The sequence below is a fragment of the Lingula anatina genome, chromosome 5, assembly GCF_051362555.1.
Source record: "Lingula anatina isolate TDL-2025a chromosome 5, LinAna3.0, whole genome shotgun sequence".
NCBI lineage: Eukaryota > Metazoa > Brachiopoda > Lingulata > Lingulida > Lingulidae > Lingula > Lingula anatina.
In genome coordinates, this window is record NC_141771.1 from 1905329 (window position 1) to 1926168 (window position 20840).

At 36.9% G+C, this 20840-nt stretch overlaps 1 protein-coding gene and 1 long non-coding RNA gene across 4 annotated transcripts; one reads left to right on the forward strand and one right to left on the reverse strand.

Annotated features, from left to right (window-relative positions):
• The first annotated feature begins 1779 nt into the window (after positions 1-1779).
• Positions 1780-12552, forward strand: LOC147761458 (medium-chain acyl-CoA ligase ACSF2, mitochondrial-like). 2 transcript variants are annotated; one of them, XM_087014199.1, is made up of 17 exons: positions 1782-1971; positions 3982-4116; positions 5207-5260; positions 5502-5617; positions 5988-6041; positions 6796-6907; positions 7351-7446; positions 7877-8073; positions 8283-8380; positions 8635-8705; positions 9010-9117; positions 9272-9420; positions 10022-10169; positions 10261-10319; positions 10994-11051; positions 11332-11403; positions 12173-12547. In XM_087014199.1, exons 1-17 carry the CDS (start codon positions 1957-1959, stop codon positions 12254-12256), a joined length of 1626 nt encoding a protein of 541 aa, XP_086870325.1. In that variant the 5' UTR covers positions 1782-1956; the 3' UTR covers positions 12257-12547. The 2 variants fall into 2 exon arrangements, with proteins under 2 accessions (XP_086870326.1, XP_086870325.1); XM_087014200.1 differs by lacking the exon at positions 5207-5260 and having other exon boundaries at positions 1780-1971; positions 12173-12552.
• Positions 12553-13303: 751 nt separating this feature from the next.
• Positions 13304-16319, reverse strand: LOC147761459 (uncharacterized). Of its 2 annotated transcripts, none has more exons than XR_015334831.1 (6): positions 16186-16319; positions 15688-15856; positions 14924-14968; positions 14566-14596; positions 14054-14145; positions 13304-13850 (listed from the first exon to the last, which is right to left on the reverse strand). It is a non-coding gene; the product is annotated as an uncharacterized LOC147761459 (long non-coding RNA). The 2 variants fall into 2 exon arrangements; XR_015334832.1 differs by having other exon boundaries at positions 15688-15827; positions 16186-16200.
• Positions 16320-20840: the final 4521 nt, after the last annotated feature.

Genomic DNA, 20840 nt, shown 5'->3' on the forward strand with positions numbered 1-20840 from the left:
TATATATATATATATATATATATATATATATATATATATATATATATATAAAATAAACCACAGTTGGAGACATTTTTATCGCTTTGAAATTATAAGGTTAGAGAAACAAATGGAACAAAAATGCCGTCCAAAATAAGGTCAAAGACAAGGCAGTGACAGGCAGCCTAAGTGGGACGTAATGACAGAGATAAGATCGGTTGGGTGTATGTTTATCTTTGTAACCCACATGTACAAAAATATCCTCCCAACTCACATGACACAGTCTCTCAGGGCTTGTGCGTAAAACAGACATTTTCCAAGACCTGGGGCTATCTGGCTTTCTAAAATCCAGTCATCTTAGGCTAAGGCCCACCAAACAAGTGAAAATATATATTATTAGGTGATCATGAAAGGTGCACTCCATGGGTTTGAAAATCTCGCAAGTGTCTATTTTTGCCTTCCACGGTTTTTCGTAAAAACCTTACATAAACCTTAAAATCGATTAAACCCCTTAAACAGTTTTTCTGGAGCGTACCTGATGTTGATACTTCTGTGGGAGCTTAAGAAGATGTTCGCTGGTTATAATGACTGGTCAGAAATTCTAAATTAAATCAACCTGTATAATATTTTAAAATTAAAATTAAAATTTAAGATCGAATTCAAGTGCAGAGAGGGGTTGATATAAGATCCGTGAGTAAGAGAAAATTGGTTATTTTCCCGGCAAAATCCATTTGTAGGGAAGATCTCAAGGAGTTGCCCTTAAATAAAGGAATTTGTTTCACTTTGTCAGCCTACTAGCATCCTTATCCCAATTTCGACAAGATATTTATTTAGGCTCATGTTGTTATTATATATTTGGTTTACATTCAACTATCTTTCGACTTCTTTTCGGCTGTATAATTTTGGCACATAACTCATTTGGCTTTTGTTTGTATATATATACATGCACAATAACATGAATATATTTTGGCTTGCAGTATTTCGGCTTATGCTATTTTGGTTTTTATTTTCCATTATTTTTTCTGGTTGCAATTGTTGGCCTCTTTGCAACCCCACAAATGAAAATATTTGCACTATTTGTTTTGATATTTATTTTTAAGACATAACATTACGTTATTTTAACTAATTAACATTATTTAGTGCTATATAATATCTAACACCATCCTTTAATAGAGGGACCTTTCAATAAAAGCGGCCGCTACCGGCCAAATTTCGTACACTATACATGTATATCTGTGTTTGTCATTTACTTATCCTTTGGCTTGGGTTAATGTTTAGTTTAGTTTAAATTATTTCACTGTAACATATGCTTCCACTTGTGTGGATGAAAATGACAATATGAATACAAATTTTGTGAATATGCTATTAATGAGGAGACATAAATACTGTTTGCATTAAAATTTATGTGACATTACGGATGTGGTTTAAAAAAATCGACCAATAACAAGGGCTGCGGATTAGTATAAACCAGCGACTGTCAGGTCATTCTGGATAAAGACAAGAATCCACCAATCAGGAGTGAGAGATCATAGATAACTTTTATTTATAAACTATATTTATTATATCGGTGTGTATAGAGTGTATTTGTGTCAGTGTCTATTCAGTACGTCTGTCTGGCATAGCGAGAGGAAGGATGTGGAAGTCAATCGTTGAAAACCCAGGGTATAGTATTTGTCCGTCTGTCTGTCTGTCTGTTTGTCTGTCTGTCTGTCTGTTGGTCTGTCTGTCGGTTGGTTCAATTGTTTATTTACTTAAGAATCGGTGTTTGCAGTATACTTCATATTATTCTTTTTCACCTCTGTATCCAGCGATGCCTCGCCTCCAAACGAACCGTTAAAGAACAGTTACATCCACGGGGCCAGCAGCGAGCCTCTAGTGGGACGCACGGTGTGGGAATGCCTGCAGGAAGCGGCCAGGGAAAAGCCGGACAGGGTAGCCATCAGGTTGCCGCAGTTTGGCCAAGATCTCACCTATAAAATGATATGTGACAAGGTATGTTCGTGCATAGTGAAAAGACTGCTCCAGAACCGAGTTAGGTGGAAGGGGGATGTTAGCGATCTAAGAGTTAATTCATTTTTTTAAATTACCACCCTGGGTCAAGTTTGTGCACCCCGAGGGGGAAGTTGACACACATACTAAAATCCAAAAGAAGTATATATTTTTCTTTTTTTGTGCATTTTACTCGATAAACTGAGTAACAGAAACAACTGAAAACTTGCGTCGTCCCTGCGGGGGTACAGTCATTAAATTTCTGCTCCATTGGGACGACACATGGGGAGGCGTGTGAGAGGCGGAGAAGCTATTAAAAGATTAGGCGGTTTTTCTTTCATGTACGTCCACCATATTTAGTACCTAGGATTTGTAAAGCCTAGCTCAACTCGTTGTGAATGCGATCTTACACGATTAGTAAAAAAAATCTATCTCATCTACCTTTGGTTATTTTGACAGAGGTTTAGTAATTACATTAGAATGAAAGTGTTGATTTCTCCATCAGAGTCACCGTTGTTACACACACACACACACACGCACACACGCGCACGCACATTCACACACTCACAAACACACACACACACACAAACGCACACAAACGCACACACACGCACACACACATACACACTCTCACAAACACACACAGGCGCACACACATACACACACTCACAAGCACACACATACTCACAAACACAAACACACACGCACACACACATACATACATACATTCATACAAGCATACATATAAAAATATATATGTCTAAAGGTGGAACGGGGGACCACGAAAAGGGGCGGACTAGCCCATAACGTGACTTCTCCAATTGACAGAGGGAGGGTCAGATACGTGTCACGTTAGAGATAAGAGTGGAGTGCAGGTTTGCCCCGGGGAAGGACAAGCAGTGCACATGCACTGTTTATATATATTGTAGATTAAGTGTTGATCTTTTTGTAAAAAAATGTTTATATATTTAAATGTCTAACGAGCATTATATGCAATGAAAAGGTTGTTTCACTGATTATCTTTTCAAAGAAGCATGCAAACTTTGCACAAGGGCGATTATTGTTTTGGCAATATGACTTTGCGAAAAAGTTGGGGTTGAAGCCCATGTGTGCACCATCAGCAACACCTAGAATATAAATGAATATATACATGAAACAAAACCGCCAGTGAACCTGATAAGATAGTATCGTACATGTATTATTTGTCGTACATGTATGTCCATCTATGTATGGCAGACGTTGTTTCTGAAGATGCGTTTTCAAGGAATACCAAGGCATGTAGTTGCATGTCTAAGATCAGTTGTTATAAGAAATGCTACACAGAAAACTACACGGACAACGTATTCCAAGGATTAGGGCTCACCCCCCATGAAACAATCGTTCTCCGTAGAGCAAACCAACTCTGCGGGAACTCTCGTTAAATGCAACAGATAAGCAAGGATCCTCGAGATTCTGGCGCTGAGTATATGAAACAGAAAAGCTGGTGAAATAATCTGTATTTAATTAGCGTAATTATCATCATTATTATATGCATTTAATTTTTGATTATTTGTTTAAATATTTCATTTATGTAGATTTTCTTTTTTCGCTGAGTGAATAAAGTTAAATTGAAAAAAGAAACAGAAAACCAGGTGATTATACGTCTTACGTTGGAAACGAGAGGACGTTAGCTAATCTGAACACCTGATTGAATTCAGCGAGAGTTAGGTCCTTCTACGTAGAACGATAGTGTCAGAGCCCTTAGAGTAACTGATGAAATTATGTTCGTCCAAGGTTTTGAAAAAGAGTCGTTTTACGACCATGACAAGTATTACGGACGCTGCCTGGCAGGTCTGTGAGTTGTTAATACACAGTAGGTACTGACAGGTACTGAAATCAAAATCAGAATAACTGATACATGAATACCTATTGTAGACGACGCGTGTCACACAGTTGCCATTATGGAATAGTCAGAGCTTAATCACTGTGTTTACCCGGCAAGAATAAAGCTAACCTGAACTGATTGGTTTTCAGAGCACAGAACTCGCCAAAGGACTGCTGGCACTAGGGATGAAGAAGGGAGATTTTCTCACCATTACAAGTGTTCCGGACGCTTCATATGCATATATGGTATATGCTGCAGCACAAATTGGCGTTGTCTTTAACGCGGTAATTACGTTATATTCAAATTATATGCAATTTTAGCAGCAAAAACACAAAGCATAGAAAATTATATTGAAATGCATTTTCAAAGGAATTACAAAAATATGACAGTTGTTTCTGTTGTCATGTTAAAGCCCCTCTGGCGATCCATTGGTTTTCCATTGAAACAAAAAATAGGGAAACAGAGCAAACGAACAATATGTGGTGCCTCGATATGAAACCAGACAACTTTTGTGTTTTTAATCTCCAAATATTAAAAAGATTAAATTAAGTTCATAAATAGGCTGGGAACAAGAACTTATTATATAGCATATTTTATATTAACTATTATTGAAGATCATAATAATAAACGAGTCGCATTTCAATGTACTCCATGCTATGGTCTTTACTTAAAAATAGCAAATTTTACGAGATTACATATTGCATCGTATTGTTTGGTTCCATTGCCTCGCTTTCAAAAATTAGAACAGGCGCTCCAAACCGGGAGAAACCGGGAGAAAGTAAAAGAAATTATATTGGCCAAGTTCGCCCTTGCACAAGAATGTCCTTGCAGCATTATCTGCAATTAAGCTTCCTACGATTTAGAATGTATTTTGCAATATCATTTTCAATCTGGCCCATGAAGAATTTTATTAATCAAGAGTGGGGGAGGGGTGAAAAATCCCAATTGGGGCCACATACATGTATAACACTATAAATACAATGGGAATCCCTTTAAAATGAAGGTAAAATAAATGTTATTCTAAGGAATTTCGACGGATTTACTTTTTACAAGATAAAATCACTCGAACATTTCTAATATAAATTTTCAAAAAGACACCAGAGAGCAAATGAAATTAAATCAACCAGACGGTAAACACCGGCAGGCTTTGTCAATTTCACCAACTTCTCAAACAGCGCACTTTTCGCGCATGCGTAGTTGTTTGAAGCCTGTGTTGGGAAACAGTAGAACCTTCAGGTCTTTAAAAAACAAATGAAATAGAACACGTGTGTCATACATTCATCTTATCATGTAAGATCTGCCGATGTGACCTTATGTTCCAAAATAATACACCGACGTTATACATCGATGAAACTTCATGTCTTTTCATTTTAGCCGCCGTATGCGTACCGACCACGTTCAAAATTGCTAGACATAGCTCTCAATCAAGTATGTATTGCGACAAAATTTGTTAAAACGTAAATTCCAATGAAAAGGTGTGTTATTTCAAAGCAATCAACATTTTTAAGGTTTTGAATATGTTCACAAAAACTGACAATTTTGCATTGACATGAAAGATTCTGACACTATCGACTGACACAGTCAAACTTGTATTTTTTTGAGTAATGTATAAAATTCGAAAAAAAAAATCGTTTGTCATAGAACCCATGGCATCGATTCCTTATTTCAGTTAAAGTCAAAAACACTGGTGATAATAGAAAATGAGGCCGGAACAAATGTCGCTGCTTTGAAGGAACTTATTCCAGACTTGGAGACATTTGGTGGAAGAAACATACAGTCTGAAAGGTAGGTATATCTGTTGGCAGACCCCCGCCCGCCCCCCCCCCCCCCCCCCCAGCAAACACGTCACATTCGGATCACGTGGATAGCACGTTGCTACCACATTATAACGTCATAGCCACGGATTAACCACGTGTTTCCCACGTTACGTGTTTGCTGGGCCCCTCCCTCCTACAGCATCAATAAAGAATGGATACCATCCGAGATAGTATAAAACGAGGCTTAATTTTAGACAATATGTGTCGTCCTGGAAAACCAGAAATGTGTATGGATTTACAAATGGTAGGGCTAACTTGTCAGCTACTTCTCTCGCGGCACTAAACTTCTGATGACTATAATATTGTCTGATGACAATATATTATCACATTTATTTCAGGGTACCCCACCTGAAGACTGTTGTAATTCCAAACCTGTCCAGTGCAGCACACGGGTGAGTGTTGTTGTCGTGTTGTTCTGGATTGTTTTCAGTTTAGATAACGGCACTGGTAGACTGAGGAACGGGATGTGTGTGGGTGTGGGTGTGGGTGTTGGAAAAGGGACCTTACCTATATATTAACCTCTAATATCAGTCGCTCTTAAAATATAGTACGTATGTGTAATTAATCGGGTTACTGGCTGTTTAACTTCCGTCCTATTTCAGCACATATTGCGACAACTAATTTCTAACCACAAAGAATCAATCTAATCTCTGCTGACTCCCACACCCACTTTTATGGAGTGAGACCGTCTCAGACGGGAAGAAATATATTCACCACAGACCTCCGCCAAGGGAAACAAGGGCAATTACTGACAGGAAGAACAGAAACAAAAATCCCTTTAGAATATTAGAAGACCCGCCTTGAGCTTCATAGATAACTTAGAACAAACCTCTAACGTTTCCGTAACTTGAAATTGCAAGGGGTTTCTCTATTGTAAAGGTGTGCTTTAAGCTCAGGGTGTAGAAGATTCGGATTCAGTTGAAAACTTCACCACTTCTTTCCCTTCTGAATTACTGCCTGTACTATTGTACTTTACATCAATTTTTCCCAAAATTTGTGAGAAACATGTATTTTGTCCACTAAAAAACTGACAACGCCGTTGATAACATGCGGCAACCTCTTTGGCGAAAGTACATGTACAAATGACGCGAAACCATCATTACATCCCCTATTGAGCTATTATGGTACTAAGCGTGACATTTCCAGGTTGTCTCTTGAAGACGTCACCAAACTTGGAGAAGTGGTATCAGAAGAGGAAATACAAGCAGCACGAGACGCTTTCGGCGGGGATGATCCAATTAACACGGGTCTTTCCTCAGTGAGTATATTGCCAACCTTTAACTTTTCTTTATCTGAAGGCACGTTTTTAGATAACAGTATTCCATCTTTTTTGGTCGTTCGATTAAGTTTGTTTAAAGACGCCATTAATCCCTGAAGTGTTTGTTGGCAATACAATATCTTATCGACAATTATCACTGAAAAGTTAGTGATACCTTAGATTTCACACTTACACCAGTTATGTAAAATGGGCAAATTGTTAGCTGTTAAATTTACATTTGGCTTACGTACTTGGTTTTTAAAAAATGAATACGACGCCTTGATATTCATTGAGCATGTGACCGTAACACTGATGATTGTGACGGACATTCATAGCATCAAAAGGTATAACAACGGGTATTTATTATATCAGAGAATACTGCTAGGACTGTAAATAAAATCAAAGACTAAATTATTACCTTTAACTTTTTGTTGGTATAACAGGGTAGTACTGGTGTACCAAAATGTTCCATCAACAGTCAGTTTAAGGCCGTGAATACTACCAAGTTTACCATGCTGCGAAGTGGGAATTTTAACGAGGTAAATCTTATTATTGTTATTTATTTGTTTTTTTTTCAAATAAGAATAATTTCATCTTCATTGTCTGAGATTAGTAAGTGTTCTGGGTGGTTTAGAGATTTTGCCCCCCTAAAAAAGAATTTTCCTGGGACAAAGGGTGATTTTCCCATTCTAACCAATGATTAATGAAATCATCCCGACATTGAAAGCTAGACCATGTTTTTTTAAGTTTACTTTTTGAAATAATTTCTTAAGAGATTATTACCGAGATAGCGCCATCTATGAAGGTCCACGTGGCCAGATTCCAGAATAATTGCGATAACCACTTTTTTAAGTGATTAAATGATATTTAGTATATTTCTGTGAGTTGTTTACCATGTATTTATTGTGAAATGTGAATCTCATACGAGCAGTTATTATCCCTTAAAATACTCGTGTCGTGTTTCTCCAGCCGGTGGTATTGGGCGTGGTCAATCCAGTCCACGATGAGTTGACGGTGGACTACGTTTACTGGGTCAGTGTGGAGTATGAGAAAGACATCCAGCTGGTCATATTACCGTCCACACTGTGGGACGCAGAATTCCAGGGGGAAAACGAAGATGAGGGCTACCATTCGGAGGATTTGTTCAAGAGCATTCATGAGTGCAAGTAGGTTTGATAGTGCAAGGTGTTACGTTATCAGTATTTTTCTTTCATCTATTTATTTTCACATATTTGCATTTATTTACTCTGTGAAGATTAAAGCGTTATTTTCATTAAGTTAGGTAATGATTACCATTACACTTGAACCTTATTGGAGGCGCCATTATAGAATATCATCTGTCACAAGACAATTCACCTGTACGCTGTTGTTAAAGGATCACCAACCTCGAGGTCTATCCGACATTCATACTCAGGGCGTTGGAGCTTGACGCTGGCATCGTGCAGAAATATGACATATCGTCTGCGAAACGAGGTGCGTTTGTCTGAAATTAAATCACCAAACGAGCATTTTTTCTTGGTGTTAAATCAAAGTGTATGAATGGTATGGAATATACAAAAAACACGAACAGACGTTTGCAACGGTATAGAAAATAATGTTTGTACCTGGTAAATTCTGGTCCTGTTATAGGGTTTTGGGCGAGATATTGTAAATTGTGAATCCTTGAATACAATAGTCCAGAACAAACATCCAAATGTATGTGTATGTTATATGTTTTGCGCTTTCAGTTAACCTCACATCCACTCTCATAACGAGGAAAATGCGGGAGGATTGTTCGAAACTATTTCCAGAAGTTGGGGTAAGTGTATCTCCTACTCGGTATTGCACTTGAAGGACACTGGCCAGTTTCCCAAAACTATAGAATGACGAAACAGGCATTTAGATGGGACCGGGCACTATGGGATACTGGTTCACTTGTTTAACCTATCCGTTTTCAGGTAGGGCAGGGCACTATAGAATACTGGTACACTTCTTTAACCTATCCGTTTTCAGGTAGGGCAGGTCACTATAGAATACTGGTACACTTCTTTAACCTATCCGTTTTCAGGTAGGGCAGGGCACTATAGAATACTGGTACACTTCTTTAACTTATCCGTTTTCAGGTGGGACTGGGCAGTACAGAATCCTGGTACAATATTTTAACGTACCCAAGGGATGACAATGACGACCACAGATACCGTAGCGTAGGATTTCCAATGGCTCATACTGAGGTAAATATACAGTTCGCTCATATCTATGGAGCAGACATCTTGTACAGTAAAATTCACTCGGAATCATTTTTTCACATTAATCATACACTAAATAATTTATATTCTCTTGTGTTACGTTATTCTACTTCTGTTAATATTCTATTATTTTTTTTAGGTGAAAATTGTTGATAAAAACAACAAGATCGTGCCAATTGGCATTGAAGGGGAAATATGCGTAAGGGGATTTTCGATGTTCAGTACATATTACGGTTGTGAAGACTTATACAGGAAAGTGATGTCCCCGTCTGGCTGGTACTACACAGGGTATGTTAAATTTGACCGCATGGAAGGAGAATGTGATAGTTGTGACAACACATTGGATGATTGTGATAGTTGTGACAACACACTGGATGATTGTGATAGTTGTGACAACACACTGGGTGAAGGTGATAGTTGTGACAAAACACTGGATAATTGTGACAGTTGGGACAGCACACTGGATGATTGTGACAGTTGTGACAACACACTGGATGATTGTGACAGTTGTGACAACACACTGGATAATTGTGACAGTTGGGCAACACACTGGATAATTGTGACAGTTGTGACAACACACTGGATGATTGTGACAGTTGGGACAACACACTGGATGATTGTGACAGTTGGGACAACACACTGGATGATTGTGATAGAACACACTGGATGATTCTGACAGTTGGGACAACACACTGGATGGTTATGATAGTTGTGGCTGTGAATTAGAAGAAGTGTAACTTTTGAAAATCTTGAATGACTTTTTCATCCTTTTCATTCGCGACACGTAAAATAACAAGTTGAACGCCTTAGGAAAACATTAGGTTTATACCGCGATGTAATAATATTGTACCTCACATTATCTGAAGTGTAAAAATGAACTACATTTTAGGGACATTGGGTCTATGGACGAGTACGGGTTTACATACTACGCTGGCAGAAAAGCCAATGTACTTCATTTTAACCGCTGGGGTGACAAGGTTTATCCTGCTGCTATAGAAGCTGCGGCAGAGAAACATCCCAAGGTTAGCCAGACACAGGTGAGAGAGAGAGAGAGAGAGAGTGAGAGAGAGAGAGAGAGAGATAGATGATACATTTTAACAGAAACCCACTTCATATTTCGTATTGCAGGCTGTCGGTTTTAAGGAGCCAGGGGTGGTGGACTTAGATACAATCATCTTGTGTGTCATGTGAGTGGCCTTTATGTAATTTATATAATACTAAAGTACTGCTTTTTCGGTAGTACTATTAATGTAGAACATACATCTTTTTGGGAGCCTAAAAAAATTATTCGTATATTCTTATTTTCCAGTAATACAATGTATTCTCTTTTATCCTATAGAGCGTCATTCCAATGTCATGATGTATCACAAAGTCTTTCTCCTACATTACCTTATTTGGTAATGTAATAATTCCTCAGCTCTTACACAATGTCTATGATTATCCCTTTTTCCATAACTTTCCATCATTACGTCAGTACCAAAATGTAATCATTCTCTTCTTAGGCAATGGTATGTTACTTGACCTTAGGTCGCAATTTCTATTAATACAGATTTTTCATTGTATCATCCTGAAGGAATGATAACTATACTCCCTTTTTCTTTTGTTATTATTGAACAACACATGTACTCTTTAACTCTCTTACTTACACTGTTTAACCTCTTAACAAATTCATATTGTATCAGTAATGAAATGTATAATGTATTCATTACGATCACAACTTTTTATCTGTACTTTTTAATCATTTTTATTTCGATAATACTAATGGGATCTATGTACAGTGTACGACTGTACGCTGACGTGTATGTATGGTAGTGTTCGTGTGTATGTAGGAAATTAACTGTGTTGCTCTGTTTTTTCCCAGACCCGCCAAAAACCAAGATATCACAGAGGACGAACTACGAGCTCACTGTGAGAGGGAGGTAGGTGAATGTCCATCGTGTTAGGTACACTTACAGTATGCAGTGCACTGTTTTCTGTTACTAGAACATTGTAAGGCAGAGAGCAGTGCTGAGATTAAGTAGTGGCGGGGTTTTACGAAAGATGTCAATTTACCTATTAAAAAATCAAAGAATAGGGCCCAGTGAGAGGAAACGGTCGCCATATGACGTCATTTAGTCTACATGTATATATGGTTTGTGTTCGGGCTTTCTGCTTACTGTACTATGGATATTAAAACAGCCCGCCAATTCCTCATTTCAGCTGTTGGATCACATGTGGCCGGACCACTATGTCGTCATGGAGACGTTCCCCAGGGTGGGGATCAGGCAAAAGGTGACTATCTTCACTGTTTTGACTTATTCTCTCTCTCTCTCTCTGTGTGTGTGTGTGTGTGTGTGTGTGTGTCGTTATGGAGACGTTCCCCAGGGTGGGGATCAGGCAGAAGGTGACTATATTCACTGTTTCGACCTATTCTGTGTGTGTGTGTGTGTATGTGTGTGTCTATGTCGTCATGGAGACGTTCCCCAGGGTGGGGATCAGGCAGAAGGTGACTATATTCACTGTTTTGACTTATTCTGTGTGTGTGTGTGTGTGTGTGTGTGTGTGTGTGTCGTCATGGAGACGTTCCCCAGGATGGGGATCAGGCAGAAGGTGACTATATTCACTGTTTTAACTTATTCAATGTGTGTGTGTGTGTGTGTGTGTGTGTGTGTCTATGTTGTCATGGAGACGTTCCCCAGGGTGGGGATCAGGCAGAAGGTGAGGCCGGAGAAAGTTGTTTAAAAGTGGCTGTGAGTTTTAATTATTTGAAATAGTGAGCGTGTTTGTGTGTGTCATCTCGCCTAGAGGTTTTTCACACCTTAATGCATAAATAAAATATATGATTATTTACCCGTCATTTTTCTTGACTAACGCCCATTTGCCACCCACTTATTTTAACTGAAGACTTTTTACACACACACACACACACACACACACACACTTGGATAGCTTTTCTTAAAGAACAAAGGGGCATTGGATCTGTTTACGTAAACTGTTAAATATGTTTTTAAAGCTGCTTTATGTACTTCTTATCAGAGTATCAATAATTCTGTCATTTCAGGTGTCCAAAGAAGAACTCCTGAAAAATGCCAAGAAAATTCTCCTGGATTCCGGTAAATTGAAGTGGAGTGAGATGAACCAGTGAAAACAGTGGCGACAAGACAAGCCTGGAATTGTCTCACATCCGGGCTTCTGACATTTGAGAGATTTCCCGCGAGACGAGATTGAAAGTTTCCAGTGGCCAATATCGATTTGTGCTAGTATAAACAGAAAAGAAAAAAGGGAAATTAATTTAAGAAATGAAAAAAACAAAATTTATCGAGATAATGTTGATGTAATTGACGTTTCTGAAGTAAATTCAAATGACAGTTTTATATGGCGAAATATCCAATGACATGACATCTTTCATCTTTTTCAAAATGAATTTTATAAATATGGCAGGATCTTAAGAAATAACTATCAGAACATGTGGCACTTCCCTTAGCAAAATTTAAGGCTTCTTGCAAACAGTTGCTGCAAATTTGCAACAAATTTGCAAGAGGAAATTTACCATGTAAATTAAGTCTCTTGCAAATTTGCTGCAAACTCCCCACAAACTTAATCAGCATGACAAAAGGGAATCTGTCACAGGTTTCTTGCAAATTTGCTGCAAACTCTCAAGAACCATTCATGCGAATTTGCTGCAAACTCTCTACTACAGTTCTTGCGAATTTGCTGCAAACTCTCCAGAACTGTTCTTGCGAATTTTCTGCAAATTCACTAGAAGTTCTTGCAAATTTGCTGCAAACCCTCCAGAACTGTTCTTGCGAATGCTCTGCAAACTCATAAGAAATCCTTCTTGCAAATTTGCTGCAAAATCTCCAGAACTGTTCTCGCGAATTTTTCCGGAACCCTCCCCCCCCCCCCCAAAAAAAAAAAAAAAAAAAAAAAAAAATCGAAAAAACATTCTTCTGCAGTACCACTATTGCAGTAGACTGACAACTAATATTTAACCCAGTGATTATGCTTTTATTTATGCCAGTTTTTTTTTTAAATTACATCTCAATCATGTATGCCATATTTGAAATCATGGAGTAGCAAAATATTATTACTGTATTTTAGCCATATAGTGCAGCTGGCAGAACACATACAGAAAATTATCAAATGAATGAAAAAATAGCACACACAGAATATCAGTAAGAAACACCATAAACATTTTTCAATATTTTATTTTAGAAACTTGCACATTTAAATCAAATTAAATCAACATTTGGTAAAGATTGTTCAGATGTCTCTGATATAATGATACAACGTGAATCTGCTTATGCATTTTATTCATTGGAAAGAACAGTAACCAAGCTATAAAGGATGCTTTAATCTTTAAGAGGATTCAACAACTTTATTTACATCCAAGTTTAAAGAAGTCAGAGTTTAATTATTGAGTCCTTAGTAATATGTCTTAATTCTGTTAACTGGCTTCAATATCTCAATCCTGTTAATGATTCACTGTAATGTATTTTGTGTGTATAAGTATATAAGGAGTAGAACTTAGTATAAGAGCTCAGAGTGAGTTTGGTCAGTTGAACTGATAGCTAGATAGTCCCTGCTGTCCTAGGAGACTCCAAATCTGTCAGCCAGAGAAATAAACGTAGAGATCAGGCAGGTTGTAGTTGATCTCTGGAAAACATATCACCGCTGTTGTTTCACTCGCTAGAGAAGTCAGACCAAATTTCGACTGGGATACAAGCACCATATCACATCTGAAAGACAAGAAAAATAAAACTTGACATTTCTTGTAAAATTTGTTGCACTCACAGGTAGTTTGTCAAGTAAGCTTCTAGTAGTTTCCATTAATAAAAACACCTATATATATACATATATATGATTTATGTTGTTAAGTAAAACTAAATTAAATTTAGCAGGCATGGTATAATCTAATCACAGTTAAAAATACTTTTCCTACCTTTTTTAAGGCCCTCTTTGCAGTGTGAATTTTTGCACTCATAGTGTGCTTAATTGCTGGCCCATCCATTTTCAAGTTGTTAATAACATACACTGAAAGAAAGAGAATTTAAACAATAAATAAAGAAAGCATGACTTAATTTAAAAAACTAAATGAGACAGATGGGGGGGGGGATGGATATGGAGGGCACAGGGTATGCGTGTGGGGAGTTATGGAGGGCACAGGGTTGGATATGGTATGGGTGTGGGGAGATATGGAGGGCACAGGGTTGGAGATGGTGGGAGTAAGACGGGGGACAGATGATGCACGAGGCACTGAAACACTTTCTTCAACTGCTGCATTACAAGCTGGCTCTGATTTTTTTCCTTGAATAACACAGGGAAAGCTTTATTAAATTTGAATTCATGTGTGTAAAATGTACTTATTATTTGAAAGAGGAAATTACATTTTTTTCAGCATCTAGTGGAAAAGATATGCAACAGCAATTGCAGGTCAATTAACAATATACTTACACTACTACCATTGCTCTGGTTGTCCTTTTATCTAAAAAAGTTAAAACATAAAATGTTATTCTACCAAAAAAGTGATGCATTAAGAATATATATTTATATATATGAACAGTTTATCATAGGTTGCATGGTTGTTTGAACTAAAAAAAAAGTGGGGTTCCTGTTATTCAGAAGCAAGGCAACACTGAAACATTTTGGATTCTGTGTTACTATTAAAAAAAAAAAAAAAACAACAATAATTATGGAATTATCAGACATATTAGTTTCACAAAGAAGAGATAAGTCAGTATGAGGGTGATACACTTAAATTCTTAGATTTGTTCAGAAGTCTTTGACACTCACTGAAAATACATTTACTCACCTTTCACATATGCCTTCTTTTCTTTCTGACATGCATTTCTGTCATCTAAAATAAAAGGAGAATAGGTTTCAAAGCATTCTTTTAAAACACATGTATTTGCACTTTGATATTTCTCCTTTCTGTGGAAATGACCAAAACTGACTTTTAAAACCATCAAGACTATTAAAACTATAATTTTTTCCTGTGGCAGATATGATTGAATGTGCAAGTTTTTTTTTCAAGATAAAAAGTAATTTCAAGGGGCTAAGTTTAAAGGTGCATATGAAGTAAATTTTGGCCATGCACATAAGCCAACAAAATGCCAGCATATAGTTTCAAGTAGTATAATTTAGAGGATTACCAAAAGGCATAGTTTAATTAACCCCCCCTCCAAAAAAAGAAAAGAAAAAATATTTGAACAGATTTTTCTGCTAGCACTCTATGCTGTATATCAATGGGCAAAAAAATAAATAATAATAATAAATAAATAAATAATAATAATAATAATAGGTCATGAAAAAAGGCTTAATTTCTGGCCAAAAATTTAAAGAAAGGAGCAGTCTAAAGCTCTTTAATGACCAATCTGGTGACTTATTCAGTTTACCCCTTGTCATGTTAAATTTATTTGAGTAATTAGGAAATTTGAAGAAGTAGTTTATATATGTTACTGGAAATCCATGTTACAGCGATGCTCTGTAAATATGTACCTTAAGTGCCGTATGAACCCTTCTGCCCTTTGAATTTATTTCACCTAAGCAAACTATACTAATTGAGAATACACTTACCACTAAATGTAAATCACTTTTGCCAAATACATGCAACCATCCCAAGGAGCCATGAGTGTCTCTCCAACAGTAGGGACTTCCCCTTCTTACTCTTCCTCCCTCTGAAACTTCGAAACGTCTTCCACTGATACAACTCCATCCTTGTCAAAACAAATAGTAATCCACGTCTCTATAATTTAAAAAGAATATAGTTACACACTTATTCAACCGTAACAGAGAGAGAGAGAGAGAGAGAGAGGGGGGGGGAAGGAGAGAGAGAGAGAGAGAGAGCAGAAAAAAAGGAGAGAGAGAGAGGGAAAGAGAGGAAAATAAGAAGAGAAAGAGAGAGAGAGAGAACGAGATGGCCTTCCCAACAAGTACCATACTAGCGCCCCCATACTAGAACTGTATTTAGAATCGGTTTACTTTCTACTTTCTACTCGCAGGCATGATGAGAATTCTCTGAGTGTAGTAAAATCCTATCTTGAACCAAACGTTCTGATTAACCTTTGCACTCACCTGGCTTTGCAATCAACGCATAATAATTTCTAACTGGTTACACCAACTTAAAATCAGCTGCCGGTAAATCTCAAACCGTCTTCTTCTTCAAAATTTCCCGTGATGCATCAGATCGCGCATCAACCTATCACGATTAGTCGTTTTCATGACCATTTCCGGTTGTCAGATAATCGCCGTTCATGAGAGCTCCGTGGACCAAGAATCTTAAATTTGATCTAACTATTAGAAAAGGTAGATTCTGCCAACACCACTACAGATCTGCTCCTGCATCCAGACCAACTATTGTTTACTGGGGTGGAATTGTTGAAAAGTCGTCAAGGCTGCGCGTGTCTTTATTTCGCGGAAGATGAATCCCAGCAATACTAGCAAACCATGCAGTGAAAGGTACGTAGCAGCTTATCTAGCAAGATAGTTATCAGATGATTGAAAATTATCATCGCAATATTTGAGTGGGTGTCAACAGAGACTTGAATGTTGGAGGTCTCTCAGGTGTCTCTTCAGAAAAAAAAAAAAAAGCACGAAACAGTTTGATACATTGTTTAATAGTGAGTGTTAGTAAATATTACTTTTTTTTCTTTCCATTCCTAAGTTACCATCAGATTTATATTATCTTTACATTGTTTTATTAAAAGGAGCATTTGGTTTGTGTATTTTTTATGAATTGACATTGATAAAAGTTAAATAATTTTAATGTCTTAAAACTGATAAATGCCATATAAAATGCATTTTTACATTAAAAGCATCTTTTCTGCTTACATTTTAGCTTTGTGTCAAATAATGATGACATTTTAAATCAAGTCTATAACAATCCAGTGAAGTTAAATAGCCCAAATGTACTTATATGTCAGGTTACATTAAAGACAGTCTCAGCGCGTTAAACCCTTAAAATAGCACGAAAATGAATTTTCCTGGAAAACTCACCAATTTCCCCATAATGACCAAGGTATATCTTATCCAAAACCGTTCAGAAAATGAAGCTACCTAATACCGTTTTTAAGTTCCATTAAATAATAAAAGACGACTCGTCTTAAATACTCAGCTACCACCTCACAGTACGGCTTCAGAACGCGCAATTTCTCGCTAAGTCTCGCGGTTTACTATGAATGAAGTACTACGGCTGAGACCCGGATGTTACTATTTGGCGCCAAAACAGCAAACATGGCTCAGACGCGCGTCAAGTCTGAAGAGGAGAGCGACAAAAGGGGGCGAAAGAAAATAGCCACTCCTGTTCAAAAGATACGAAAGAAATTAGAGACAGACGAAGAAGCACTCAGACTGTGTATGTTGGGAGGGAGGTGGGGCGGTGGAGGACACTTAAAGCTGAGTTAGGACTCACATACGAGGCAATGGCGAAACTACTCCTCGACACGTGAGTATGCGCTTCACAGGTCTCAAGTGTGTCTCATTATCATATTATCCTGTTCACAATAAATGGCAATATTTGTGCTCATACAAAGTTGGTTACGTGTATAAGAGCGTTTTTGGGCTTTACTTTTTCTGTTTTTGATCGGTACATGTACCGAAAAGATGGACAGGCGGCACTTACATGTCTGACAAGTTTCGCTGTGTAGTCGTGACGTCTATCTCATTCTGACTGAAGCCTGCTGTGATTGGTCGTAAGCATGGGAAAATCGAGGTCGTGACCTTGAGCCGGAAGTACTTCTGGCTGTGCTCCGAAATCATGATAAATAGTTTTCGTTTTCTAATTCTTTATTCTAGTTGTCTTAACAGGACTTTTGTGACCCAGACTTATTCATATAATAATAAACAATCTCCCAAAACACAAATCTGATCAAAGTTTTACATAGAACCTGCTTCTATACATTAATCTAACCCACTGAGTTGTCCTTTAAATTTTTGAGTTACAGTTAGATTAGGCTCTGCTGTGCTGTATTCTTCAAAGTGGAATTGTTTAGGAAAGCTTATTAAGAGACAGTTTGAGTCTTAGGAGATGGGGACTTGCTTGTCCTAAACAACAAATAATTATTCACTTTACAATAGTCCCCGAATCTTTGATACAGATCAGTGCTATAGTAATTAACAGTCAGGTGTGAATAGGGCTCTTCCTTGCTAGCAGCACATCTTGTGGGCTGAGCATTTCAGATAGTTGTCGTCCAATTGAAAATTGTCACCTTTATAAGAGTGAGTGTCAACTAAGAATTTGGAAGGAGGATTCCCTTTAGTGTTTCTTAAGACATGACAGTTTGATACTTAACTGTGTATAAAATATTACCCTTGTCTACTGTTATTCCCTATTTAGTTTATTCTAGTTTAACAAAATCTAATAAAATTAGCTGTAGGTTTCTGTGTATATTACCATAGTTAAAGGTACATTTTGAACTGAGTGTGGTGAAACATGGATTCTCAGTAAATGCTTATTAACTACTTCTACTAGTTTGGTATACAACTAGAATAATTTATTAGACATGACAAGGAAAAATCACTTGATCAGCAAAAAGGAGCTTTTAACTGCTCCTTATTTTAAATTTTGGCTGAAAATTTAACATACAAGTACATATCTTACTTATCTGCCTGGATTATATCGGCATAGCAAGCTAGCAGAAAATATTGTTCAAATATCATTTTTCGGGCAGTATTAAGTGATGTCTTGCGGTAATTATCTTAGTACTATTTAAAATTTTTACTAGCAATTGGTGAGCTTTTGTGGCAAAAATTTACCATTTATGCATCCTAAAATTGATAAAATTTTGATGTCTCTAGGTATATGCATAACAAAATGCAATTTTCCATTATTAGAACCCCTTCTACAGTCATTTGGGTTATTTGTCAGGAAGTGAAATGCTTTTAATTGAATCCATTATAATCCAGTGAAGCTAAATAGCTTAGGTAGTCCTAAAATATCTGTCAGATAATATAGAATTTAAAATTGAGTTGTAGTCACATTAAGCTTTGATGACCTGTAAATACTCTTAGAAGTGGAATTGTTCAGCTAAGCTTGTTGAAAGACAGTATGTACCTTAAGGGATAGATACTTGTTTGTTGTTAAATGCTTCTCTAATTAGCAAGTAGGAATTTTAAGGTCCATGATCTTTACCTAGATACAGATCAGTTATTAACAGTCAGGTGTGAACAGGTTTCATCCTTTCTCTCAGCATCTTGCAAGATGAGCATGTCAGAGACTTGAATGGGGGGGATGGTGGGGGAATCTGGCAGGTGTCTCTTAAAAAATAAGTTTAATACATTGCAAAAATTTGAAGGTCAAAAGTGAAAAAAAAGAACAAAAAACTACAAGAAAAGATTCAGAAAATAATAACAAGTGCCAAGGAAAATATAATTTTCTAGCATTAAGGACTATCAACATTTACTTGATCATTTTACAGTGCAATTCTATTCGAACAAGCCAATACCACAGACATAAGGAATATATACATGTATTGCTATATGAAGACTATCAATGTACAAACTAGCAGAAGAAATTTAAAGGTATTCAGGCACTAATTAGAGTTTAAGAGCCTGTGAATTACATGATTTGAGTGACATCTAGGGTTTTATTCTTAAATGTCCATTCCACAGCATGCTTAAGCAGAAATACATTTTTACTATTAAGAATGTCGGATTGGGGAGGGGGGGTGTTAAAGTCAAGTAAAATTAAATAATCAATGCACAAATAACTGTAAATAAAACTTTATTCATACTTCACTAATTATGTACGCTAAAAATCCTGAAAACCGAGGATCCAACTGAACTTAATAAGCATGGGTTTGCTGTTTTTTTTTTTTTTTTTTTTTTTTTAAGTTTTAATAATTTGCTTTTAATTCTTTCATTGTTTCATTCTGATGAACCACAGGGCTTAGAGATTTAACAAATTGAATTGAAAGACCTCTCAGATAAGAATCAGTGTGTAATGTGTTGGTCTGCTTAGACAGTTAATTATCTCTCAGGTGTGTAGTTTCCATAAAAGAACCAAATTCTGCTGCACTGTAATTATCCATGAAAATTTGAAAGACCAGATGTGTCAAGGACACTGAATTTGAAGTTCCACCCTTACTAGTATGCATTTCAATTGAAGGACCACTGTTCTTTGCTTAGATAGAAATCAGTTTGTTTATGTAGGTGCTATATAATGAAATGAGAATCTTTCTGCTTTGAATACAATGCTACTTAGTAATCTATAGTAAATGGGGACTGAAAATGTACATCTTTTTTTAATCAATGAGACCTGTTATAATAAATTGATCAATCTAGGCTTATTGTGACATATATTTTTCATAATTCTTTTTTTTTTTCTTATTTTTTTTAGACAAGATGGCTGACCAACTTGGTAGAGTGAGACCCAAAAGATAAAGACCTTATCCTGAGAATGCCAAAGAGTTGGATGTACAGAATATTAAAGCAACAGCTATATGTGACATACCTGACACAATAAAACAACTAAAAGAAGTTTGTGAAAATGACAATGGCAAAGAAAACTGTGGTCCTAACTTCTCTTATAGCGAAGAAGAGTTGAGTAATGAAGTGCACTGTGATGGTGATTATAGTGACAGTGATGATGATTTCAATGGAGATACCTGTGATGACCCATGTGACAAACCAATTTACCCTGATCATAACTTGACAGTGCACCTTAGTATTTTGCTCATTTTTCTGTATGCCACTGCCCATGCAATTACTGGGAGTCAATTAAGTGATCTTCA

What these genes read in the sequence shown, in the direction of transcription:
- LOC147761458 (XM_087014199.1), top strand. An exon ending in CTGTCCAGTGCAGCACACGG is followed by an intron (nt 6,042 to 6,795) that starts GTGAGTGTTGTT and finishes TGACATTTCCAG; the next exon opens with GTTGTCTCTTGAAGACGTCA. An exon ending in TCTGGCTGGTACTACACAGG is followed by an intron (nt 9,421 to 10,021) that starts GTATGTTAAATT and finishes ACTACATTTTAG; the next exon opens with GGACATTGGGTCTATGGACG.